Source organism: Melopsittacus undulatus, chromosome 13 (assembly GCF_012275295.1).
Source record: "Melopsittacus undulatus isolate bMelUnd1 chromosome 13, bMelUnd1.mat.Z, whole genome shotgun sequence".
In the NCBI taxonomy this organism is placed as follows: Eukaryota; Metazoa; Chordata; class Aves; order Psittaciformes; family Psittaculidae; genus Melopsittacus; species Melopsittacus undulatus.
The window spans coordinates 10,840,961-10,868,083 of record NC_047539.1 but is presented as its reverse complement, the minus strand read 5'-3'; the positions used below and the strand labels follow the sequence as shown (position 1 = coordinate 10,868,083).

At 51.1% G+C, this 27,123-nt stretch overlaps 1 protein-coding gene across 2 annotated transcripts in view; it reads left to right on the top strand.

Moving 5' to 3' along the window:
* Positions 1 to 27,123, top strand: part of MTMR4 (myotubularin related protein 4) — a 55,762-nt gene that overhangs the window by 12,883 nt on the left and 15,756 nt on the right. The window contains exons 2-7 of one of the 2 annotated variants that reach the window (XM_034068808.1): positions 7,082 to 7,154; positions 17,276 to 17,365; positions 19,510 to 19,626; positions 20,306 to 20,388; positions 20,610 to 20,776; positions 22,153 to 22,249. In XM_034068808.1, coding sequence (XP_033924699.1) covers positions 7,152 to 7,154; positions 17,276 to 17,365; positions 19,510 to 19,626; positions 20,306 to 20,388; positions 20,610 to 20,776; positions 22,153 to 22,249 — 557 coding nt within the window. In that variant the 5' untranslated portion in view covers positions 7,082 to 7,151. Of the gene's footprint in view, positions 1 to 7,081; positions 7,155 to 14,877; positions 14,967 to 17,275; positions 17,366 to 19,509; positions 19,627 to 20,305; positions 20,389 to 20,609; positions 20,777 to 22,152; positions 22,250 to 27,123 lie in introns of those variants that run through there. The other variant, XM_034068807.1, reaches the window with a different exon arrangement.

Genomic DNA, 27,123 nt, shown 5'->3' with positions numbered 1-27,123 from the left:
CCTCTGTGTATCCATCTCTCTTGACTGCTGGCTGAACGAGGTGTGACAGAGGGAAAGATGGGACAGATGCAGTAGTGCTGGAAAAGCAGTCCTGCAGTTTGGGTTGCCCCATAAGGCTCTCTCCTTCCCCTGGTTTTTCATTCTTCTTTAACACAGGTTGTTCTTAGACCGCTTTGGTTGTCACCCCAGGCCAAGCTCTCCCTTGGGCAGCAGAGTGGGTGCTAGGCTGTCACTGCCTGTGCATCTTGGCCCTCTCCTATCCAGTTTGGCATCTTTCAAATTCGGGTGGACTTTTTCTTCCCCCAGCTCTGGTCTTGTTTGCCCATTTCCCCCCCTGCTCTGTCCACACACTCTTCTACATTCCCGAATCCTTCCTGTTTCTTCCACTCTTAGCAGTCCTCATTTCTGCAGCACTCACCAGCATGAACCCTCAGACTGCCTGTGCCCTGGTGCCATCCTAGTGCCTGCTCAGCTCAAGCAGTCTTGTTTCCTGTTGCCACCAGCCTCAGGGTCTGCACTGCACTTCCCAGGCTTTGCCATCTCCAGCCTCTCTCCTGACACTTATCCAAGACTTTTCAGGTTCATTCCTGCTTTGACAGTGGTGTTTCCATGGAAGAGCTCTGGCCTCGGCCTGCCGCTGTGCTGCAGGCTCAAGGCTTGGGTTGGATCTGATGTGGTCTTCCCTAAACAGGAACTTTTGTCAGCACCAAGCCCATGGCTGCTCGGGGCACACCTCTGACTTCTCCAGTCTTCTTTCTCCTTGCTTTCACTGTAAAGGAGGGGAAAAGACAACACACACAATGCTGACATCCCCTCCGGCCTCAGGGATTGTCCCAGAGCTCTTCTTCCACTGCTTCAGGCACAAGTTCTGCTTTGTTTTCTTGCCCCTTACCCTGTGCTGCCTCTTGCACCATTCCCCTACCCCCTTATTCTCAATGTCTCACCAGCTCCGAATCCTTCCCTGTGCTGTGCAGTATCTCCCTAGTAGAGGCAAAGCTCCCTCTGCTCCTGCTCTTCCTGTGGCTGCCTTTTCCCCCCCCTCACCTGGTAAGTCCCCTCTGCGTAGGCCATTCGGACCAAGGTCCTTCATCTTCTCAACCTGCCTTGCCCACTGCTCTGGAGCTGCTGCTGCAAATACCTGGAGCTTGGCAAAATCTCCCACTTGTTTTCACCCCCATCACTGTTCAGGAGGGGTGACTCCATCCAAGCAGCTGTGCATCTGAAATGCCTTCCCTGAGCTCGCTCTGCTGCTCCTTCAGCACTTCCATAGGGATCTGCTCTCCCAGTGCAGCTCTGGTTCCCATCCTGCTTTTGCTCTGAGCTCTCTGTACTCTTACCTGGGCACACACTCCTCTATAGCTGGCACATGCGTGTGCTGTTTCCCTCCTTGATGCCAGGTTGTCAGCCCAGCAGGGCTGGGTCATCTGTTCTGGTCTTAACCCCATGACTGATAACGGTGCTGGCTCAGACGTGGCCTCTGGCATCTTCACTGGACATTCTGGGAAAGCGCCAGTGGCATCACAGAATCCCAGAGGGGTTTGGGTTGGAAGGGACCTTAAAGCTCATCCAGTTCCAATCCCTTCCCATAGGCAGGGACCCCTTCCACTGGAGCAGCTGCTCCAAGCCCCTGTGTCCAACCTGGCCTTGAGCACTGCCAGGGATGGGGCAGCCACAGCTTCTCTGGGCACCCTGTGCCAGCGCCTCAGCACCCTCACAGGGAACAGCTTCTGCCTAAGAGCTCAGCTCAGTCTCCCCTGGGGCAGGTTCAAGCCATTCCCCTTGGCCTGTCCCTACATCCCTTGTCCAAAGCCCCTCTCCATGTTTCCTGCAGCCCCTTCAGGCACTGGAGCTGCTCTCAGGTCTCCCCTTCAGGAGCCTTCTCTTGCCCAGGCTGCCCCAGCCCAGCTCTCTCAGCCTGGCTTTTTGAGGGCCTTTCTCCTCTGCTATGGTGCTGTGGAGTCAGGAGCATTTCTGGCCACAGCAGCTCTCCTGGTCTCTCTGCAGTTCTGCAGTGAGCTGCCTTCTGTGTCCTGCTCTGTGCTCTTGAGTGCAGTCCCGTATTTGAAACATGAATGTTCCCGTTTCAAACACAAGAAGAGCCTGATCAGTCTTCAGAGAGATCTTGGTCATTTCCAATATGAAGGCAAGCACTCTGAGGGCAGGTGAGCCAGGGTGGCTCCACTCTTGGGCACTGTGGTTCTGTATCGTGGGCTCAGCAAGGTGATGTCTGTGTCTTGCTCCTTGCTGGTCTGAGACCGTGCCTTGGTACTCAGGGTGGGCAGTGCATATGCAGTGTCATGGCAGATGTTCCCCTGGAAGAACAACTCTTGTACCCTCCCTGCCCCTCACAGCAGGTTGGCTTTGAACATGAGATGTGCTCTGCGCTCCCGAGTCTCTGACCTCAGGAAGGTGTAGGCTGTGTTGAGGGCATCACCAGCTCTGCGTGCCCAGGGACGTGTGGGGAGTCAGGAGTCCAGACATGGACAGGAAGAAATCCCCCAGGATCTGATCCATTGACATGGTGTGAGCAGTAGAAAGGATAGCTGTTTTCATAGGCTTGGTGGGATTTATCTAACTCTGAAACTTCATCTGCAGTAATTGGATTGAGCTATATCCTTGTCAGCAGAGTTACCCAGAGCTGACTGTACTTTGCATAAATACTTAAACATATCGAACATCTCTTTCTTTATAGATGTATTTGTTAGGCTGCAGATGGGAGCTTGTTTTGCCTTGGATCACCGGGTGGGTTTTGTCTCTGTGCTTCAGACTTGCTGTCTTAGCTTTGGCCGCCTGGAGGCAGCTGTAGATATGGCCCTAACATCCTGAGGACAGCATTCCCCATCTCTGCTCTTCTCCGTGTCCAGCAGCCCCAGCAGAGGTGGTTGTGGGGTCTTCCAAGGTGCGTTTCCAACAGCCCTTCACCTGTGGGTCATCCTGGACCTCCGAGTTCACACCTTGCCTCTGGTTACACCCCAGTGCAGTTACATTAGGATCACTCAGTGCTGCAGGGCAGTCTGAATACTTTGACAATTTCTCATCATCATCTGGTATTGCTGTGACGTTCCCAAGCTCCGGTAGCCCAATCTTTTCTTGTTAATAGTTACTCAGCAGTAAAAGTGTTGTTGTTGTTGAAGGCCAGCTGGTAGCTGCCTTCATTAGAGACAGCCCTTGGACCTGTAATTGTGCTTAAAATAACAAAGACCATCCCTTACAATTAGCCTTGCACATAACTATGTGGTCTGAGTATTACATTTTAGCCTTTAATTAGTTGAGAAGCTTGAGATGGTTATTCTGTTTCATCTGGGATCAAACCAAGGCTAGTCAGGGTCCTGATTGTTTCTTCTAACACCCCTAGTTTAATATGGGGACGTGCTTTTCCCCAAGAAGCACATCAGGACTAACTCTACCGTTTGAGCTGAGCACAGGAACCTCACTCCAACTGCACACAATTGGCAAAGGTTTATGAGCAATTAAAATGGAGCCTGGGACTGCTGGAGGGGGCACACACCTCACCCAGGACAGGCACGGAAACCCACGTCACAGCAGAGCCAGCAGGGCTGGAGCTGCAAGCCTCATTTGCTGCCTTTCCCACCTTCCCAAAGCTCCACGTGCCCTAATGAGCATCCTCCTTTCTGCCATCCATCCTTCCCTCCCTCCCTCCCAGGTGAGTGCAGGAAGCACCTGCCCCGTTCCCTGTAATTCAGTGTTTCCTGGCTCGCTGTTGTTAATCTGTGCTCAAGGCCATTAAGCTGTTCACAAGCTTGTCTCTGAGGCTGCTGTAAGCACAGGCTGGTGAAGCAGCACCGCCATGAGACGTGTTCCATCTGATTTCTCACAGCCTCATGTTTGCTTGGAGAGTCAGGTTTGCCAGCACATGCTCAGTTCCATCCACCCTCGCTGGCCTTGCAGCTGAGACACAAACTGGTGTTTGAGTCTAGAGCTGCACTCAGGAAGTGGAGAACAGCTTCTGGTGGTCTGTGAAGTGTCACGCTCAGGTGGAGGCTGACGATGCTGCAGGAGGATGGGCGCAGCTCCATGGGCTGCTCCGTCCTTCCATCCAGGCTCTTCTCACAGCCCCTGCATCTCTTCCAGCATCGGGAGCAGAGGGTTCAAGACAGCCGCTGGTTCGGTCACTGCCAGTCTGTTCAGCACCGGGAGAGGCAAAGATCCCTGCAGGGAATAACGTGGAGGCAACAAAGTGTACGATAACGCCCAAGGTACACAGAGAAGTGGCCATGGGAGAGCACACTCAGGGTTTTATGAGTGTTCTCAACTCTGACACTTATTATGAGAGGGCTTGGCCCAGAGATAAACAGTTCCAGGGTATAAACATGCTCAAGTGAAGTGAGTTGTTTCTCTGCTTCCCCACCCCAGCTGTGTCAGGCAGCATCACCCCATGGCCCAGCACTGCTAGTGCTGCCTGTGCCTCCTGCCCTCCGGCAATGGGCCCCAGCCATGGGGCATGAGGCCCACACTCTGCCCATGTTCATGCCCCCCAGAACAGCACAAGGCCCTGGGCCATGGTTGCCACCCATGTGTGGAAAGGCATCATGCTCGTTTTATCTCTTCACTTTCGTCCTTTTTGTTTTGTTGAGGTCTGGTCCCCTCTTCAGCCTCCTTGGCTGCACACAGCAGGGGACCAGCTCTACCCCATTCCCTGTGACCAAGGTTTTAGGGGAGCTTCTGACCTGGACTTTGGGGACTCCAACTTCCTGCATGTGAAACAGCTCCTTGAGCAGGAACAGCAGTAGATGCCAGCCTGGAGCAGTGTTGGGCAGTGGAGCTGGGTGCACTGGGCAGCTGCCATCCTTCTTCCTGAGGGAGGGAGACTGGATGGATGCTACAGACCTGGCAGCCTTTGGAAGGAGGAGCACTGTAGCCAGTGCTGAAACAGGGGGATGCATTTGGGATGCAGCAGAGGAGCACGTGGAGCTGCACAAGTACAAGAGGAAGGTTAACCACAGATGAATGGGCTGGGGCAGGTGTAATGTGCATACTGTTGGAGACACACAGCTCTCCTCGGTGCTAGTAACACCATTGGGTTTCTGTGGTGTCTCCTGGCTTCCTTCATCCTGTAAATCCTCAGGAGCCCCTTCAGCTTCATCCTTGCCCGACCGGGAGGAGGAAGCCCTTGGAGGTGGAGGAGCAGCCACATTCCTGTGGGATGAGCTAATGCGGCTGCGGGAGTCCCGGCTGCCTTCCTCTTGAGCAACTGGCTTTCCAGAAGAGCCTGGGGGATGGGAGTGAGCAGGAACATCCTCAACCATGACGTAGGCAGGGAGCTGCAGTTGCTACTGATAACTGGCTTCTATGAGGAAGGAAGGGAGAAACTGAAGTAGCCATTAGCAATGACTTAATGAATTAGTACGAAGTGTACTGCAGGAAAACACTCGTGTGGCATCCAGGGTTATCAATAATGCAGATGGCTCCAGACCAGTGAGCAGAGTTTGCTGAACATTTTACTTCCCCTGCTAATAGTGCTCTTCACTTCATTTGTGAAAGTTAGTTGGCAGCGACTCTTGCTGGTGGCATCGTAATCTGCTGCAGGTTATTTCCTCCCTGTGAAGCCTGATACATGGTCATTGTGCTAAATAGTGGGGAAAAGGCTTCTATAGTGGAAAAGAGATGGGCTGGGTCTGGGTTGGAAGGGAGATATTGCAGTATTTGTCTTTTTCTGTTTTCCTAGGAAGAAAGTTAATTCCCATTGTGGGTTTTTTCATGTTTTCCTGAAACTCAGTGATCTGCTTTTAAACGTAAGGTGATACAGTGCACAAGTGATGAATCTTTCTGAATCCCATTCCTTTCTCCAGTACTTTCTCGCTGAGTGCATGGCAGGACAGGAGACATGACCTGAAAGCACAAAAGTAACTAACTACTGCTACCTGGGTGCTGCTGGAGCAGGATGGGTGCTGCTGGAGCAGGATGGGTGCTGAGGGACTTGCCTGCTGCTTGCTCACCATGAGGATTACATCTCAGAAAGGACTCCGCAGTGCTGGCATTCAGCCTGGCTGCTGTTGTGTGGTCCAGCCCCTCTTAATTTGAGGCTGGGAGAGAAACCCCTGAGTGGAAGGAAAAGCCTTGAGGAGGAATTCAGAACCCTAACCCTATAGGCAGCCCTGTTCCTCAGTGGCAGCAGGAGGAGTGGTTCTCAGCCGGAGTATGTTGTGTGAGAGTCAGGCTCCGGTCCCACGTCTGTGACGTGTGTATTTCATCTGTGAAGGAACAAGGTTAAAAATAGATGGTGGCAAAACTTCCCAAAGACCTGGAGCACTCCTGGAGCTTTGGCACGTGCTGGCCATCGGCAGGAAGCAGGTTTGGTTGAGGAGCTGTAAGCCAACTTCAGGCTACACTGTAATCCTGAGCATCCCCACTGAAAACACTGCTACGCTGTTATCTACTGTGACACATGTGCTGCTTGTGTGCAGCCGGGTGAGCAGCACTGGGGCTGCCAGCCCATTCCCCATGGTGATGCTTAATGGTGTGTAACTCAGTCCCTGGTGCGGGGCTGGAAGGGCAGAGCAGAGGGCAGAATGTGGACAGGTGAGAGAGATGTTGGTGATCAAGTGATCTCATGTTGGAGAGATCTGAAAACCTTGAGGAATGGTCTCTTCCTCCATGCAGCTCTTGTGTCCTGCCCTACCTCCTTGGTAGGACGTGATGTGATTTTAGAGGTGAGTTCCTCCTAAGACCACAGCAATCTTCTCCCAGCACTCGACTTTCATGTGAAGGATCCTCCCTGGGTCCTTGAACCATGATGCCAAGGTCTCTCTTCCTCCAGCTCCCTCTCATGCTCCCCTGAGGTGTGTTGTTTGTACCTTAGGAGTACTGGCTGCTCTGTGCTGCTGGATCCCAATGCCTTGAGTTGCAGCTGACCAAATGGTCTTGGTGTCTTCTCCGGGACACTGAGCTGACTTCCAGCAGCTCCTGCAAAGGACACTGAATGGAGGTTAGCAGGGAGAGATACAGGGTATTGGCTTCTTGGGCTCTTGATTTTGGGGGACATTTTCCCTCTATGCTCGTACCGAACTGTCATGACTGTTGATCTAAACTTCTGCCCTGGGCTGTCTCTTCTTTGCTGCAGGTGAGACTAGTGAAAGAACAAGAAAAGGCTGGGTGTGATTGAACCAGGAGATTTTGGACTGTGGCTGAGGATGGTGAGTATATGTTCTAGTCTGCCTCTGTGGGTGGTTTGCTGCTTTCTTTGTCCGAATCTTGTTCTGCTGCTAAATGTATGAGGCTAAATACAAGAACGGGAAAGAAGAGTGCTACAGCATTGAGCACTATACATAATAATAGAGTTTTTATTACTATCACCTATATGCTGTTAACACGATAAGTTTACCCCTAAACTTATTATTAGAATATCCCCTTCTGCCTCCTTGGACTGCTGACATAGTCATCCGGTTCTTGTGGGTTACTGATTTATTTTGACTTTAAAACTCAGTGCTGGGTTTCTCATTCTGTTCCTCTGTCACCTCTCAGTGAAGATTTAACACTGTGTTAATCATGTGCTCTGCTGCTGCCAGGGTAGCAGAAATATCACAATAGTTACTCACAGAAGAACATGATATAAGGAATCTGGACAGACTGAAACACAACCAGATTGCTGATGAACTCAGGTAAATCCTCTGATGCCTCCAGCAAGAAATACCCCCAAATGTGTGTGACCTGATGATAGGAAGAAAGCTGAGAGCAGTGATGTTGGCAGCTGTGCTGGAGTGTTGCCAGGGAGTTTGAAGGCACCAGGGTGATGTGCATGTTGGGCTGTGGGTGGCAGGGAGCCGGAACAGAGCTGCAGTGACACAGTTTTGTCATCAGCGTCGTGCCCACCCCTACCAGAAGCAAATCCTTATGTTGGAAGGAGCACAGAGGAGAACAGCAGGAGCAGTCCAAGGGCTGGGAATTCAAATTGAGCACATGAAGATTTAGGTTAAACATGTTAAAAATAAATAAATAAATAAATAAATAAGCTGTCAGACTGCCTGAGGAAATAGTGACATCTCCCATCGGATTGTCCCCCCGTGGGGTCTGTTAACAGCTGGAATAGAAAAGGAAATGTGCTCTCTGCATTAATTGAACTGTCAGCTCTAGTAGTTATGCTGCAGCACTTCTGATGTGGTTCCTATGTTCATACTGCCTCGTTTTACCTCAAGATCTTATGTGCAGTCTGTTGGAAGAGCTTCTTGCAACTTCAGGTTGAGGAGCTTGCTCTAAGGTGGAGAGATGGAAGTATGCCCTTGTAACCTGATAAAGTGTCATACACTTTCAGTTGGAGTTACTCTGGTGTCAGCTGGAATTGTAAAAACCCAACAACCTCTTGGTATAGGATTGAGACAAGTGGTACAGGTGCTGAGGCGCTGGCACAGGGAGCCCAGAGGAGCTGTGGCTGCCCCATCCCTGGCAGTGTTCAAGGCCAGGTTGGACAGGGTTTGGAGCAACCTTGGTCTACCAAGGGCTCATAAAACAACACTGAATTGTTTCTGACTTACCGGGTCCCTGAGCTGCAGACCCTGACAGGTGAGAGCCCACAACAGGGAGATGCTTTCCCCAGACTCTCCTTGTGACATTCGCCAGTGCCCCCCATCGCTGGGTATCTGTCTTCGATGGACCCAGCCAGGCCTTGTCCACATTACCTGGAGGGGTTTTTCAATACATTTTCCATGTGTTAATTCACTTTTTAATCATTATATCTGGCTACATGGAATCCCAGACTGGTTTGGGTGTGAAGGGACCTTAAAGCTCCTCCAGCTCCAAGCCCCTGTGTCCAACCTGGCCTTGAGCACTGCCAGGGATGGGGCAGCCACAGCTTCTCTGGGCACCCTGTGCCAGCGCCTCAGCACCCTCACAGGAAACAGCTTCTGCCTCAGAGCTCAGCTCAGTCTCCCCTCTGGCAGGTTAAAGCCATTCCCCTTGGCCTGTCCCTACAGGCCCTTGTCCCCAGCCCCTCTCTTACTGTTTTCACTGTGCTTCTTCCCAGTGTATTGACAGATACTTATCCTGACCTGGCCTTGATCCACCCTTAGTTGTAACCACAGATGGTTTGGTTTCTTCTAGACAAGAGAGTTCTGCTTCTTATTTAAGACCTGAAGATGACTTTACAGTTTCAAAAGACCTGAAAAAGATATATGGGGGTGTTATATTTTATTAAATTGTTCCTTTGATTTTTTTTTAATATATATATTATTTTCCTTTTGGAAGACAAAACCAAAACACAAACCAAAACATAAACCCCACCCCACTCACCCACTGTTTTGGGAAGGGTGTAGGCTTTTGTTCTGCCATGCCAAGGGTAAGAAAGCAGCTTGTAATTGTGAGCTGTAGAAATAAGCATTTACCTCTTCCTCCTTACCTGAGCTGCTGTCAGCAGCTGAAGGTAGGGAGCTGATGTGAACTCCTGACAACCTCCTCTGAGTCCTTCTATGACCTCCCTGGAAGGCTGTGGCTGGAGTTAGAGGTAGGGATGGAGGTGGGTTGCTGGTTAATGGGTGTTTGTTGCTGGTTAATTTGAGCTTCGGGCCTGGACTTCAGGCAGCTGCTGGGAGGGTTGGCTGGAAAACCCATTCCCTGCAGGCATGTGGAGTGCCCCCGATCACCACAGTCAGAGGGCACAGCAACAATGCCCTCTGCTTAGCAAGGGCATGCCCCAAAGCTTCTACGTTACCTTGAAGCACCCCAAATGTGGATCTCAAGCTGTGTTCCCCTTTCTGCTCCTACAGAAAATGCTGGTTTCTTTCTTTCTTGGTCTAGTGCCGGTTAAGAGTTTTGTTTGCTTTGATTGTAAGACTTCTCCTTTCCCAAAGAGTAGCTTCTGATGAAAATGACCTTCAAGATAGCGCTAGTGGTGGTTTAATCCTTAACTGGCTAATGGCAGTCCTAATGAGAACCCAGTACCGTAATACATTACCTAAAACTCGCCTGGCTGGTGAGTGCAAGCTGCTGCACTGCTCTGCCAGCACCTCTGGCTCACTGAGCATCTCCCACAGCAGCATTCCCTCTCCTTACTGCGGGGATACTGGGACTAAGGACACCCGGCTTTCCATGATGGTTCACACCCCTTTGAGGGGACCTGGGCTGTTAGTCTAGGTGGGTTTTGCAGGGCACAATCCCTTGTCCCCTCTTAACGGGCATACAGAGTTGGTAGCCCAGTCAACAGCCCTCAACTCCTGTCCTTTCGTCCCTCTTCTCAAAGGCTTCTTGCTTCATATGTCTGACGTGCTCACCTCACAGCAGCTTTCTGAACAAATATTACTTGCAGCATGACAGATCTGTAAGCTCTTCTGTCGTCCTGTCCAGATGAAAAGATGGCACTCACCATCCCAGGCCTGATTTACAGGGTGTAAAATCGTAACTTCACACACATCTAGGGGTTTATTTCTGGGAGGTAACCTCAGTAGCTCAGCAGCCTTTCAATTTACCCAAAGACCTCCTTAGGCTTTGAGGAGATGAAGTGTTTTCATAGGGTGACCTGAAACAAAGATGCCCTTTGTGCAACAGAAGTAGAAGAGGCAGGACAAGATGTCCCTTTGGCCACAGTTAGTCAGCTCTCTGCATCAGCTTATGTTGATCTGCTGATCTCCTGCCTAGACAATGGAGAGAAATAGGGATATATGTCTGAGTACAGTTCATCTGGTATCTGCTAAGCAGAAAGGATGAATTCTGTTAGGATGAGATAAAGCATACAAGTCTCTCGCTTCCCCTCGTAAAAAGTTCAATAGCCAGTTCCTACCTTGATGTTCATTCAGAATACTCAGACCTGGGCAGATACAAGCTAGAGTGCCCTCATATCACCTCTGCTGCTGGGAGTGTCTCAGCCTGCCCTGCCCTAAAGGCTCAGTGCCTGCCAGAGCCCCAGAGCTGTCCTGGCTCCCACAGTTTGCTCCTGACATCCTGAGCTACATCCCCAGTACAATCAGCTCTTCCTGCCAGGTTTTCTGTCATTCTTCTCCAGCTGGATGCAGGCATGGGCAGTCTGTGCAATGGGTGTGCTACCAGGGGCATGGCTGTGCATGCACATCTCTGCCATCCGTGGCCATAGCCCCTTGCTTTCCCTCCTCCCCATTTGCACCTGCATAATATAGGTGACAAGCCTGCCTATAGTATTTAGAAGGGATGGAAGTGGTGCCCTCTGCCAGTAGGAGGAGTATTTACTGTATAAAATTGTGTACCTGAAAAGCAATAGAAGATAAAGGTATGTCAAGGTAGGGAAGGGCATGCCTGTAGTGGGAAGCCTGAGTCCAGTGTGCCAGTGGTAGAACCTCTCTGCAGCAGATGGGACCAGTTTTCCTCTTCCTGTCCTTTGGCTGCTTGCTTCCATCTTTCTGCAAGTGATAGACTCTGCCAGCACCTGTATTCCATAAGGGGTTTGGTCTCCTCCCATAAATTTATGTGTCATTCAAACTCTTTGAGGCACTGGAGATCTTGACTTGGGTGGACTGGGATTTTGAAGGGGAGAGATTGAGCTGCAGACCCCTGAAGAGGAGCTGGAAGTGCCTGGGCAGGGCGGCTGATAGCTGCTCTTCCAACAACCTGCCTTGCAGAAAGCTGGGCTAGCCCTTACAGGAAGATGTGGTTCAGGGTGTTTACTGGCTCCAGTGATTCCAGCACCTCTGTGGTTGTCCCGTGCTCCCAGTGCATGTACCCTGGGCAGCTCATCCTGTGAATCCCTGTGCTGCTGGCTGGGTCCTGGTGCATGCAGGCATGTCTCTGTCAGGAATATTGTCTCCCTTGACTGTTGCAGGATGGCCCCTTAGCACCTGACTTATCTTTCCCAAGCCCTGTGCTATCTCAGAACCTCCAAATCCCTTTTGAGGCTTTGAAGAGAGGTTACAAGCCCTTTACCTGCACTGTGTAAGCAGAGACAGAGCAGTGGGAGGAGCAGCACAGGAGAAAGCAACTCGCAGCATCAACAGTGCAGTGCAGGTGGGAGGAGAAAGGGTTAATTACAGCCAACTGGCCTTAAGAACAGGCTACCCCTGTTATGTTCAGCTCCCCTCTTTCTCAGAGCACTGAAACCTTTAGGATTGTGGTGACTGGGAGAAAACAAGGGAGGTTTCTCTCTCTCTTCACATCTACACAGCACTTGGAGGAGCCCAGTCATGTGGAAATAACCTTCTTCAGTCCAGTGGTGGTTGATGGTGATGGAGCTGTTCAGGCAGGAGGCTTCTGAGGTGCATTCAGGACATCCCCTCAGCTAAGCCAGCAGGATGAGCCTGCCCCATTCCCAGCGGACTCACTGCCACCACTGCTGTCGTCTGCCTGGCTGGATGGAAACAAGAGCAGGCGTTTTGGGAACGGCTGGAGGAAGAGGTGGAAGTGGTGGAGTCTGAATCCAGCTCCTCCTGAAACTCTGGTCACTTCTGAGATGCTGCTGAGCTTCAGGGCAAGGTCTAGTTCTGCTCTTCACCAGGCTCAGCGCTGGGACAGATGTTTGAGCCCTGTGTGGGTCTTCCTAATGCTAAAAGTGCAAAACACATTTAGTTGAAAGCAGAGATCTATTTGTGGATGTTCAGGTCAGCTTAGGCTGGAAACTCAAAGTAATGCTCTGATGAGCAGCCTTTTAATGCCACTGCAGCTTAGGGATACAAAGGTTCTTCTGCAACTTGAGCTGGAAACAGTCATAGTGCCAGGCCTGAGGTGAACACTGATCCTAAAGATATTGCTGTGGGTCAGAGCTGACCTTCTCCATGGGTTGGTGTTAGAAGCACTGGTTAGGTGTTGTGTGCATTTAGTACATAAAACAGTGATATGTGCTCTGACTGTACAGACTTCTCAGTCTGCTGTTAGTGACAGAGATGCTTTGATGCTTTTCTCCTGCTACAGATCAGTATAACAGGCTCTTTGCAGTTTTTGCTGCTCTGGTTTCTCAGCAGACCTCAGGAATTCACCCTAGAGAAGAGCCTATGGGGAGCAGGGCACCTCTCCTACCACTTGGTCTTGGCCAAGAGAAATCCATAACCTTGTCCATAGCCCTCTGTTCCACTTGTGTTGACTCTGTACGTAACACTAACACATTTTGGTTTGTGGGTGCCCCCACAGCTGGAAAACGCCTGATGTTTGCCCACCATCCACCATGTGAATGGTGGAATGGGATGAAGCCAAGGTGGTGGCTTCTCTCCACGCATGGTCATGTTTCCTTCTAGGGCTTCTAACCCAAATAGCGAAGCCCGTGTGGCCGTGGTCTGTGGGGTTCTTCCCATGCGTATTTTCTCAGTGAAAATGGCTTTTTGCTGGGCACTGCTGCCCTACACTGACAATGGGCAGTGGGTCTGGGGGTTGCGAAGCTGTCCCTTGGTCAGCTCTAACCCTAAGCATCCAAATCTTTTATCTGACCTGATTAAAGCCTTTCAAGGTGCTGTTGGTATGGCTAAGTAGAGCTGTTGGTGGTATCTTTGGAGCAACCACATCTAAGAGGAGCTTAATGACTACAGGTTGTGCTCTGTTTTGGTGGTCTGGGAGCAAAAAAGCTAATGTGATTTAAGCAAGATAGTTGGGCCTGGGTATTGGAGGAGTAATGATGGTCTAGGCTTTAATTCTGTGTTCTGAGTATGAGATTGCCACTCTTTCTCAGTGGTGGGAGGTAGAGAGCAGAGCAGCGGCTGATGATGGAAGTGGAGATGGCATTGCCCAGGAAGCTGCTGTCCTGTGGCTTCGGTGACAGGCTGTGGCCCAGGGAGCTTGCGGTTTGCTCCTGGACTTGACAAACAGGCAGCAAAAGTCAGCTCCTAAGGGGTTGGGCTGGAGCTGGGTGTTCATCCACAGTGTGTCCTGCACCCACGGTGTTGCCCAGAGGTCTGTAAGCATTGCTGAAAAGGAATTGGTGACACTTCCAGCAGAATTTAACTCTCCAGGGGGTAGGCCCAGAGAACCTTGTCCACACTGGGGACCATACTCTGGCATGTGGATGGTGGTGAGAGCTGGAGACATCCAGCTACTCCCTGCACACACTGGAGCTCCTGGGAAGGACGGCATAAGGCTTGGGAGTATTAGGGCCCCCCAAAGTGGCTGACAGGAAATCTGGACAGGGACTTTTTGCCAAGGGCATATAGGGACAGGGCAAGGGGAATGGCTTGAACCTGCCCGAGGGGAGACTGAGCTGAGCTCTTGGGCAGAAGCTGTTCCCTGTGAGGGTGCTGAGGCGCTGGCACAGGGTGCCCAGAGAAGCTGTGGCTGCCCCATCCCTGGCAGTGCTCAAGGCCAGGTTGGACACAGGGGCTTGGAGCAGCTGCTCCAGTGGAAGGGGTCCCTGCCCGTGGCAGGGGCTGGAGCTGGAGGAGCTTTAAGGTCCCTTCCGACACAAACCACCCGTGGTTCTATGATGCAGCAGGAAGGAAGCCTCAGGGCAGCCCCTTTGTCCTGGGCCGGCGGGAGGATCCCAGGCTGTGGTTTGCAAGCCGAGGCTCCCACTGCGCTCCGCACACCTCCCCGGGGCGCTGCGGGCACAGAGCCTCCTCACCGCTATTGTTCGCGGCCCTCCGGCCGCACGGAGCCGGTGCCAGCGGAAGGACCGCGGCCGGGGCTGCATCCCCCGGCGGGGAGGGGGCTGCGGCGCTGCCGTCCGAGCATCGGCAGGGTGCGGATGCGGATGCGGATGCGGATGCGGACGGGATAGGGAGGGGTTGATCCCTGCGGCCGCCTCTCCATGTGTGTCTCCAGTGTGGGGAGACACTTGGATGGCAGAGCGGTGCTCGGCGGCCTTGGGAGGTAGGTGGAGTCTGCCCGTCCTCCGCCCTCCCTCCTCCATTGTCAGCGGCCGCACCTGCCCGGCCGCGGGCAGCGGGATGGATGCTCCGGCCCTGCGCGGCGGAGCGCGGCGGCTGCGGCAGTCCCGGCGCGGCGGCTGCGGAGCCGGCAGCAGCAGGGCACCGGAGGACGGAGATGCTGCTTGAGCGTGCCCGGCCCGGCCGCCGCCTCGGGGGGTGAACATGAGTCTGCCAGGCCGCGTCTCCTGCTCCATGCTCAACTGCTTCGTAAGTGCTTCTGTTCTTCCCCCGCCCTCTCCCCTCCATGCAGGCAGGGCTGGGATCCAGCTTCCCCATCCAGCTCCCCTGCAGGCTGAGGCCGGGCTGCGTGCGGATCCTGCCGCCAGGCCTGGCTCCCCCCCCTGCCCCCGCAGAAGTGTGTCCCCTTCTCCTCCCCCCCATGTGCAGCCGGAGGACACCATGGCCTCTGTCACTGCCGTGCTGCTGCCCTGCCCAGGCCCAAGGGCACAGCAATGTCCGCATGGCGGGTTGAGCTGGCTGGAAGGCCTGCTCAGTGTGGCATGGCGTGCTGTGCTGTGCTATGCCGTGCAGGGCTGTGCTGTGCAGTGCTGTGCTGTGCCATGCTGTGCTATGCAGTGCTGTGCAGCGCTGTGTTGTGCTGTGCAGTGCTGTGCTGTGCAGTGCCATGCAGTGCTGTGCAGTGCCATGCAGTGCTGTGCAGTGCCATACAGTGCTGTGCTGTGCCATACAGTGCTGTGCTGTGCCACACCACGCAGGCTGCAGCCAGTCCCTGCCTGGAGTTGGAACATTACGTTGTGAGCGGAGCCACCCCCAGGGGAGCTCTGTGCTCCCACCGTGGCTGTGGCGTGACAGGCAGTGCTCTGCAAGTCCTCCTCTTACACCGGTGCTGCCAGGGTGGTGTGGAAGGGGAGGGGTCCTGAGCTCCACATCTCTGACACCTTCTGGGAAAGGCATTTTCTTGCTCAGAGGCTGATGCCCCTTCCTGCAGAACCCCCCCCCCCCCTGCTGCCCCAAAGGCCTTGTGGTCAAATGGGCACTGAGGGCTTCAGGGGATGCTGGCAAGTGAAGAAATCAGAGCTGTGATCCCACTGCCCTGCTGGTACCCGGAGACAGGGCTGTGGCAGGAGACTGCTCAGCCTCCTGCCCGTCCCCGTGCTGCAGGCGAGGAGGGACTCAAGGACACCCAAGCCAGTGGAGGGCTTAGGCTGCCCTGTTCCAGTTCCTGCTGCTCACTGGGATTTCTTTGCAAGCTGCAAAGTGAGGATCTCTGCTCCCCAGAACCAAAGCAGGATGCAGCTTCCCTTTGTGCTCACTGGGCCAGTGCCTCGGCTTCACAGCACTGGTAGGAGAGGCCTCTGAGCCCCCTGCAGTCCCCGGTAACCAGTGGCTGCTGGAGCAGATGCCAAACCCCATGTTCTGGAGCTGGAGAGGAGCTGAGCTGAGCTGGTCTGGCTGCCCCAGTCTGAGGTGCAGGGAATGCTTCAGGCCAGGCTGTGCCTGTAGGTGCCAAAACTGGAGAGGATGCCAGCGACTTAACAGGATTCAGCATCATTTTATATATAACAGAGTCAAAAGTGATGGTTCTTGCTTCTTTGGATTAAAGTTTGGGGTCATGGCTTGGGTGACTTACCCAGAAAGATATCTCATTCAAAAGTATTATTTAATGCTTACAGAACAGAGTATTTACTAGTAAATGCTGGAGCCTAGAGGAGCTATAGTTAGAGAACAAAGAGGCATTCTGAAGGAAACATACATCAAATATGTGTGGAATTAACACTCACTTTTCAAGGGTGGTGTGTCAAAGTTCCGTGTGTCATAGAAACATAGAATGATTTGGGTTGGAATGGGTGTTAGAAATAGTCCGGTTACAAACCTGTGTCCTCTGGGACCACTTCTGAGGCCTCTGTGACTTTGCAGAGTGTCTTTGTGGGCAGGTCAGGAGGAATGCCCTGGGTGCTGTCACCAGTCAGTGCCATGTTGTGAATTGGGTGTACTGAGATGCAGTTCTTACAGGGTTACATTGCAGCCTGATGTACTGTCCTCAAAAAGCTTCACTTTCTTCCCAGATCCCTTTGGGCTAAGAGTGAAAATGAAAACCCCCAAAAGTAAGCAGTCCTTATCAATACAGAAGGAAGAGTTGGTCAAAGCTGAACTGTAGATGAGAACACTTTTGTGTCACAGTGTTTCAGCTTTGGTGCAGTAGTGAAGGTGATGAGGTAACATTTGATGTGACAAATAACACTATCTCAAGATCCTGTGCATGGTCCAGGTGTATCTACTTGGCTTTCCAAATGCCATACAGTTGGAAGACAGGACTCGGAGACCTGTCTCACTCTTTCACTGTGCTGTGGGTGTTCTGCATCAGCCAGAGGAACTGCTGGGGTCCTGTAGTGCAGAGAGTGTGGTCAGGAGGCAGAACAGCCATTGCCATGCACAGGCCCAGGGGATCCCCAAGGTATTAGGGTACCAAGAGCATCCAGCATCTTTGATTTTGGGCTTTTCATGACACGTGCTGCCTGGGGTTTGTCTCAATGTGTGTTTTGTTTGTAATGCAGGGTGAGGAAGGCCCTCCCAGTTTGGAGTATATCCAGGCCAAGGACTTGTTCCCACCAAAAGAGCTCATAAAGGAGGAAGAGTCATTGCAGGTAAGGAAGTAAGAAACACAAAACTTTGGGATGCAGCAGCTGTGTCAGGATCAGCTGTGGCAGTGTGAAACTCAAGGGCAGTTCTGCAGCCCAGGACGTGTTCTGGAGTCGGTGGGCCGGCCAGAACTGTGGGTCACATTTGGACCAGCCAGATCCTTCTGTGTGCGTGTGTGGAGGCTGCTGATTGCCATCAGCAATGGCTCTGTGTGCCCCAGCCCAGCCTTCCCAGCCCTGCCAAGGTGCTGCAATCCGCACAGCATCTCCTCTGCCACTTCTAAGTGGCATGATGCAATCCAGCACTGCGCTGGGTGTTCCCTGTCTGTCTGTGCTGGCAGGCAGGAGCTGTGGTGCTGCCTGTGTAGCTCTGCAGCAGGTAGATGCTCTCTGGGACAGGCTGAGTATTGGGGCCGGGCTGTGCTTGGTGCAGCTCTAGTGTGCAATGCAGTGGCTGAGCTGGCCCTAGTACACGTTGCTCCTGGCATTTTCCTGCAGCAGAAGTGTTGGAAAGAGAAATCTCCATATGGTGCCAGGCTCCCACTGCAAAAAGCCCTTGAAGGAGACCTGGGTACTGCTGCTGCTGTGCAGAAAGGCAGTATTGTGAGCGGAGGAGCCAGAGCCTCCTGGTGATTGTGGCTTCCTGTAACATTGCCCAGTGCTCATCATCCTCCCCATGTGGCTGGAGCCAGGCTCAGTTGTGTGTTCTCGCTGCTGCTGCAGTATTTGGGTTTGCTTAGCGATTGGCATCACCTTGGTGAATGGTGCTGATAAAGGCAAAGACTGGAATGTGGCAGGAAGGAGTGGATGTGGCTGAGGAGTTGCACAGAGTCAGGGCTGCAGGCCTACAGCCCTGGGGAGGGGAAGCCACTGAGAGGAGTCTGAGCTGAGATGGCCTGGAGAATGGAATCTGCTGTGGTCTTCTCTCCAGAGGACCATAAAGTTCAGCCCACCCAAAGGGTAACTTGCCTTCAATCAGTTGTCACTTTAAGGTAAAATGCAGTGTGAAAGGCTTGATAAGAGTAAGAGGCTGTATTTGGGCACTTCTCAGTTTATTCCAGGATTTCCCTCTGTCAGTTCTTGCAGTTTTACCATCCTGTTTCTAATCTGTCTCCCTTCTGTTGCTGTGTGAAAGAGCCACATAAGCAGAAGAAACACATGTCAACTAAAAACAGCTCTAGCGAGCATGCATGCATAAACTGCAGAAATAAAAGAGTATATTCTCTTAATGTCAAATAATTATAATTTTTAAAGAGTATTCAGACAGATGCCAGTCTAAGGTTGGTTTTTTTGTACAAGTAACTTAAGGGAGAAGTTAATAGTACAGCTCATAGAATCATAGAATAGTTAGGGTTGGAAAGAATCCTAAGATCATCCAGTTCCAACCCCCCTGCCATGGGCAGGGACACCTCAAGCCTCAAGTTCAATCTTTAGGCGGCATACACCCAAGTGATAGAAGCAACTTAGAAATAAAGACAAGTTGGCTTGACTTGTGCTAATTACAGTGTAATGAATTGTTCTTTGAGGTGCCCTGTCGGGCAGGGAAAGGGCTCTGGCTGGAAGGAGAAATCTGTGTCATTTCTTCCATCGCTGGCTAACAGCATCACCTGGTGTTGGTGACATTCAGGGCACACAGGAGGCTGCATTTAGAGGACACAGGCAGCAGGATCACATATGGGACACTCTGCCTTGGGGCAAATCACCTCAGGCTTTGCCTGGAGCTCTGCAGAGCACCCCCCAGCATCTGAGCTGTGCCTGAGGTCCTGTCCTTTATCATGCCACTTGTGCCAGGGCTGAGTTTACTCTCTCCTAAAGCAGGGACTATAAATCCCTCTGCCCCCACAAAAGACCCTGTTACCAGGTGCCCACAGGTAGTGTGCACAGCATTTGTTGTCACACCACCAGGATTTGATCCATCAGGAGGTGACTGGTGGCTCATAAGGCATCCTCAGAAGAAGATCCATCTCATGGGACTGCGTGGTGGTACCAGTGCTATTCCATGCTGTTGTCTAATCTCAGATTAGACATTCATTGCTGTGAAGTATTTCCTGCAGGAGATGCACTGTGGAGGCAGTAGGAAGAGGGACTCTCGGCATTTATGGTGTGCAAAGTACTCTACATGTATTGAATGAATGATGTCTCTCTTCCAGGTCCCATTCACTGTGTTGCAGGGTGAGGGAGTGGAATACCTTGGCCATGCAAACGACGCAGTGATTGCCATCTCCAACTACCGGCTTCACATCAAATTCAAGGATTCTGTGATCAATGTAAGTCTGGATATGCCTTTTCTGCCTGCTGAATCTCTCCCAGTATTTTGCAGGGGGGCATAAGCCATTCCTGTGATCTGTGATATAGGACTTGTGTTTCTTGAAGGATGCCAAGCCTGATGCTGTCTCTAGTTACTGCTGGTCATGCAGTTGCTGTTTTGCTGCTGCACTTCAGTGGGTGGAGTGGGTTTTCCTTTAGGTAATAGTTAGATCTTTTCTTTGCTGTTCTCTTTAAATTCAAGCATTAAACTTGGCAGTTTTAAGACTGTTAAGGTCTCCTACAAGCCAGTTTTAATGAGACTTCTACCTAGAGACCAACAGCCGAGAGCAGACAGTGGGAGCCTGAGGCCTCCTCTCACTGTCTTGACTTGCTATCTTTTATTGCAGCTTTTGTTTGGCTCAGTTCCTGCATTTGCCTGGGTGTGATTTAGTCAGGAACTGGCCCCAGGTGGGAGATTACCAAGGGAAAGAATAGAAAGAGGAATAATAATTGTTGAAGGAGGGTCTGTGCTGAGTCATGACACTTCATACATCTCAGAGTGGGTTTGTAGCTTGAGCAAGAAGCTCATGATTGTTGAAGAAGCTGTGACTGTGCATGATAGGCCTACAGGCAAGGCTGCAATAGATGTGTCTATGTGATGTGGTATGTGTTGTTATGCCCTACATCTCTCCCTTACAGGTGCCTTTGAGGATGATGGAAAGTGTGGAGTGCCGGGATATGTTCCAGCTTCACATTGTCTGCAAGGACTCCAAAGTGATCAGGTATCTCTTTTATTGCTGTGTTGTAGATGTCTCTGCAGGCTAGTTGCCATGATCAGCTCTGGTGTCTCCACCTGTGCTGCTCCTGGAATTGAGCTGTTCATGGCCAAGGTTACTCACAGTTGGTGCTTGTTCTGTTTCCTGGTTAAGCGGAGCAGAGCTGGATGTGTGTGCCTTGTCTCATGAACATACCTACTCATGAGAGTTTGGGTTTGGGTTTGCAGGTGCCATTTTTCCACCTTTAAGCAGTGCCAGGAGTGGCTGAAGAGGCTGACTCGAGCCATCGCCCGCCCTGCTAAGCCTGAGGACCTCTTCGCATTTGCCTACCATGCATGGTGCTTAGGAGTCTGTGTTGATGAGGAGGATCAACATGCACATCTCTGCCGTCCAGGTAGGCTCCTGGCCTGCCCCCTTCCTTCTCTTCTGTCCAGAAAAACTACAGTGCACTTTGAACTGTTGTTCATAAACTGATATCTGGCTGTCTCTTAAGCTCTGCTGTAGCCATAGCCCAAGTTCAGCTTACTGAGGGGCATCCTGTACCTGGCCTAGAGATCCAGATGATGGCCAGATGTGTCTGGATATCAGGCACAGTAAAAGAATAATAGTAATAAGCACAACAAGGAACATTCTGAGCCAGCAACACATAAGCAGCTTTTCACTTTCCCATTGTGAATGAAGAAAACCTCGCATATTTCAGTACTCTCATCATGGTGCTAGTGAGCTCAAGGAGGCTTGGCCCTGGACAGTAAATGTTGTTAGCCTTGAGGCAGTGTAATGAGTCCAGCCACTTCTCCGATACCTACAAATGCTGTGCCATTCCCGTGGCCAGCTCTGTCTGGGTCATCCTTACAGGCACAGCTACAATCCCTGAGCCCATAAAGAGAAAACCAGAGCTGTGGTGGTGCCTTTGTGTGAACTGGGAGTTTCCCTTCTCTGGAACCACAAAGTTTACTTGCAGTTGCTTTGTCTTTAAGCAGCTTCTTCATGAATGAAAGGGGATTAAAATGAGTGACAAACCTGGCTTTAAATGTAAAAATGTGCTGATACTAGAGGAGAGAATGAAATGTCCAAACACAGACTGGGATGGCAGGATAGGGTTGAATAGTATGGCTGAAGGAGACATGTAAGAGAAGCTGATAGAGAAAAGGTAGACTACATGTCCTTGCTATGTCCCACACCCCAGCATTTGGGAGATACTTGCTGTCATTCACGTAGAGAAAGTATTACTCTCTAGTATAAATAAACTGCCTGTGGAAATCATTGCTGCAGGATATGACTGAGGCAAACAGCTTGGCAGTATTTATTTATTAACAAGTTGTGATACTCAACAAAGGCATCCAGAATTTGTAAGGTGGGCTAAAACATAAGAGAGCAAAACCTGAGTCAGCCTCTGTGAGCGCAGGCTGGGAGGAGGAGGCACACTGGGTGCTCAGTACTGCTCTGCCATGGGGTTCCTGATGTCCATGTGGAAGCCGCCTCTGTCAGAAGGGCAAAAGTGGATTAAATTAACCCCCACACACACTCCCATATAGACATGAGAAGGCTGCTTCCATGCCACTCTGTGCCCTGGAACTGAGAGGTGATCTGGCTTTCAAACTAAAACCATAGGAACCCCCATGAGAGGCAAGTCTTTTTGGTTTTAGTGCAAGATCCCTGCCATCAGCTGTCTTGCAGTTCCTGTCCAGCCTGTGAGAGCTGCTATGGAGCTGCCACTGATGTTCAGATTTCCTCAGTTCTACTTAGCTGTCCTGTGCTCTATTCCTCCAGGAGACCATGTGAAATACCGGTTTGAGATGGAGCTGGTGAGGATGGGCTTTGACTTGCAGAATGTCTGGCGCGTCTCTGATATCAACAACAATTACAAGTGAGTGTTTCACCACCAGGCTCTCCCCACTGTCTTCTTTCTGTACCTTCTCCTCTCCACAGTCCCCATGCAGAGCAGAGGGTAAGTCAGGCTCTAGTTAATCCTCCATCCTGGCCTTGATAACCCTCAAAACATGAGCCAGATCTTCTTTCTGCCTTTCATATAGTGGAATTGAAGAAGGAATAAAGCCCAAACATCTAGTGGAAGGTGTCCCAGCCCATGGAAGAGGGTTGGGAGTGGATAATCTTAGGTTCCTTCATGAACATTCCATAGTTTTGTCAGAGCTAGCAGCACCTGCAAATGCTGACTTTGGTAATTTATAATGTGGTGGTCATAATTCATCCTTGAAGTCTTTGAGTCTTGAAGGAACCGTCCATTGTAGGGTCATCTTTCTGGTCAGTCACTCTCTCTAAAATGCTCACACTGTTTGAAATGAAAAACACAAAGGTTTCCTGAAGTCAGGCAGTGATTCAGCTCTCCTGAAAAACCGGGTGGTCAGTGGAGGGCTGTGAGGATGCTGAGAAGTCCTGGGAGCGAGTGACTCTTGGTCAGTCTGGTGCAGAAGAAAGGGGATCTGCTTGCAGCCTGCAGCTGCTGGAAGGGCATTTGCAAAGGTGATGGAGTGAAACTGCTGACAGTGACAGATATAACTGAACAAGGTGCAGCTTGGGAGGTTCAGACTGGACATGGGAGGGGAAAAATGCATTCCCCAGGATTGTGGTGCTATGCTGGGGCAGATATCAGAGGTGAGAGTTCTCCAGCATTGTAGCAGGTCAAGTCTTGGATAATCTGGTATTAGAGGTGGTTCCCTGTGAGCAGGAGGTTGGAGTGGATATCCCTAGAAGGTCTTTCCCACCAGCATGTCAGTGATTACAGCCTGTCTTCTCTTGGAGAATGCAGGAGCTCTTGGAGGAGCGTTGCTGCATTCTTGGCACCTGGTGGCATTAAGCCAACAGGATTTTATCAAGCTTTGACAGATATTTTCATTTCTGCCTTCCCTTTAAGCCTTTTCTTGAAATGACTCATATCCCTCAGTCTTTTTGCTCTGTCTCAGCTGTAAAGCAGCCCCATAACCTCTAGACTGGCCAGTTCCAGGTCACTGGTTTCTTGTGGAGACCATGAGAAACCTGGGGAAGTCCTAGTGGAATTCTGCAGTTTGCTGCCTGTTCTCTTTTCAGCAAGAATCCAGGCAGCAAGTGCTAGATTTGAGGGATGAATTAGAGTTCCTGCTTGGCCTTGCTGACCACATTGTAGCTCTTGGACTGTTAACATGACTTTGATGACATTTACACAGGTTCTTCCTGAACTGCTCCGTTTTGCAGTGCATGCCCTGTAAGACCCTGCCCTGGGCAGTCTCTGCATGTGTGTGAGAGCAGTCAGGCTTTCTGTGCTACTGGCTTCTGAGATGTGGTTCCTTCTGACTACTTCAGAAAGTTCAGCTTGTACTTACCATCTGTGGTTCACTTCCTGGCCAGTAATACACAGCCAGCTTCTTTAAAGACAGATGTTTTATTTCCAAGCAAACCAGGGAAGAAAGAACTTGAAACAAATCTCAATGAGCTGGTTCTGCTTCCGTCAACTTGCTGGGCTCCTACCTGGGGATTCCAGCAGGCTGCAGCTTCCTGCAGACATCCCGACATACAATTACAGAACAGTTAGGGTTGGAAAGGGCCTTATGATCATCCAGTTCCAACCCCCTGCCATGGGCAGGGACACCTCATGCTAAAGCAAGCCACACAAGGCTTCGTCCAACCTGGCCTTAAACACTGCCAGTGATGGAGCATTCACAGCCTCCCTGGGCAACCCATTCCAGTGCCTCAGCACCCTCACAGTAAAGAATTTCTTCCTTATATCCAATCTAAACCTTCCCTGTTTAAGTTTCAACCCGTTACCCCTTGTCCTGTCACTACAATCCCTAATGAAGAGTCCCTCCCCAGCATAACCTTCAGATACTGGAAGCTGCTCTGAGGTCTCCATGCAGCTTCTCTTCTCCAGGCTGAACAGCCCCAACTTTCTCAGCCTGTCTCCATACAGGAGCTTCTCCAGTCCCTGATCATCCTCGTGGCCTCCTCTGGACTTGTTCCAACAGTTCCATGTCCTGTTTATGTTGAGGACACCAGAACTGCACACAATGCTCCAAGTGAGGTCTCACGAGAGCAGAGCAGAGGGGCAGGATCACCTCCTTTGACCTGCTGGTCACACTCCTTTGATGCAGCCCAGGACACGGTTGGTTTCTGGGCTCAATCGCACACTGGAGCTGCTCATGTTCATTTTCTCATTGACCAACACCCCCAAGTCCTTCTCCACAGGGCTGCTCTGAATCTCTTCTCTGCCCAACCTGTAGCTGTGCCTGGGATTGCTCCCACCCAGGTGTAGGACCTTGCACTTGGCATGGTTAAACTTCATGAGGTTGGCATCAGCCCAGCTCACAAGTGTGTCAAGGTCCCTCTGGATGGCATTCCTTCCCTCCAGCAGATCAACTGAACCACACAGCTTGGTGTCATCGGCAAACTCGCTGAGGGCACACTCAATCCCACTGTCCATGTCAGCAACAAAGATGTTGAACAAGACTGGTCCCAACACTGATCCCTGAGGGACACCACTCGTTACTGGTCTCCAGCTGGACATTGAACCGTTGACCACAACTCTTTGTGTGTGGCCATCCAACCAGTTCTTTATCTCCAAGGTGGTGTAATCACTTGTGCAACTCAGAAACCAGTTCTCTCTTGCTGCTTTGCGGAGTGTGTCTTTAAATCCTGCCTTGGCTTTTGATCATTACCACCTGCCCCTGTTTACAGGGATTGGGTTACTTTTTAACCTTTTGTAGTCCTTTTATCTTTTACTTCCCACCATTGTCAAAACAGTATTGTTACTCCAAGGTAAGTGGTTTGTTCAGTGTCTTTCAAGTCTGTTCCAAGATGTCCTTAACTGGAAACTTACCTTCTTCCTGGCACCAGCCATCATAAGTTTAGAGCAATACAAGCATATAGTAACCTGGTCTTGATAGATGTATTCTATTTCAGCATCAAATGATCACAAAATTTTTCCATGATCTCTCTGTGGCTCTCACATCTTGGGCTGTCTGTACACCCTGAGACATGGACATGCTCTGACATTCCCCATCAGCATCAGGCTGTCTGAGACAGCAGCTGTTTCACATCGGTGGGTTTGGTGCACATGGAGTTCCTTCAAGAAGTCAAAAAATGTTCACCTTTGCTTCAGTGTTGGTGCTTGTTTTCAGCTTTGATCTTCACGGAGTCACAGAGTGGTTTGGGTTAGAAGGGACCTTTTTGAAGCTCACCCAGTGCCAAACCCCTGCCACGGGCAGGGACCCCTTCCACTGGAGCAGCTGCTCCAAGCCCCTGTGTCCAACCTGGCCTTGAGCACTGCCAGGGATGGGGCAGCCACAGCTTCTCTGGGCACCCTGTGCCAGCGCCTCAGCACCCTCACAGGGAACAGCTTCTGCCCAAGAGCTCAGCTCAGTCTCCCCTCGGGCAGGTTCAAGCCATTCCCCTTGGCCTGTCCCTACATCCCTTGTCCCAATCCCCTCTCCATGTTTCCTGCAGCCCCTTCAGGCACTGGAGCTGCTCTCAGGTCTCCCCTTCTCTTGTCCAGGCTGCCCCAGCCCAGCTCTGTCCCCTGGCTCCAGAGCAGAGCTGCTCCAGCCCTCACAGCAGCTCCATGGCTCCCTCTGGACTTGCTCCAACAGCTCCACTTCCAAGGCTGAGTACTGATCCAGTCCTGGGGATCAGTTACTCCTTGTTCCCAGCAGATTGCTATAATTTCCCCTGCAGAATCCACATTAATCTCTTCTTGTGCCTTGTCCCTTGTAGATAGAGCTTGGTCTGGCAGCTTCTCTGTGGGCTCTTCTGCTCAACACCAGCACCAGTAGTCCTGATGTTCTGCTGGGATCCTGTGGATCTATTAGACCTTGTGGCAGCAGGCTGATACCTGCAAGATGTTTGAGAAAAGTCTTCAGAGTTTTAATCTTTTAATGGGTCATTTCTCAGAAACCATTTGTCTCATTTCTACTTGTTTGGGTTTAGTTTTTTCTAACTGGGGTGCACAATTGGCTTCTCTCAGGCCCTTAGTTCTAAAACTCTTTTGTTCACTGTGTAACTCTGCCAGCCCTGTCTAATCTTTTGCTGCATTTTATGTGACCGTTGAAGAGCATCCTCCTATCTGCAGGCACCCTCCTTCTCCCTTTCTGAAACTCATTGCAACTGTCATGGGAGGCTTATCCCCCTAAAAATATTGGCGAATTCTGCTGTGTGCTGAATACTGTAATAGCAAAGTGATTTTTCAGTTACTCTCTTGTGGAGCAGGTTAGAGGACATGGCCTCTTATATTCCTCGGCTGACAGCACCAAGAAGCAGCTGATGGTGTCTAAAAACGTCACTTTTGTCTTACACGTTACTGTGATGCTTTTGTGTTTCATGTGGAGGCAGCACAAGTCTCCCATTGCAGTTTCTGTCCTTGCAGCCTTTCGGTGTCAATTCCAGCCTCTCATGGATGTTGTTACTGCCGCTGCAGTTGTTGGTAGTGCAGCCTCAGTGCTGTCCTGCTTCTCTCTGGGCTTGGGGTTTGCATCCATGCCCGTTCTGCATTGCTGCATCTTGGTAGCTCTGAGCCATGCACTTTTACCTTCCCATTTTCCTGGAAGATGCCACACTTTGCTCACTAGCTCAGCCTATTTTGGTCTTCCCAAAGCATGAAGTTCAGGGTACCACTAATAATTTTCCTTATACCCAGTTTCTAGGTTACTGTTACATCAGCAAACAATTTTTTATCCTGGCTTTTCAGTTCCTCTACTCCAGTTTTTGAAACTCAAGCCTAGAAGCACAAGTCTGTTTGTCTTGACCCCATCACTGGTT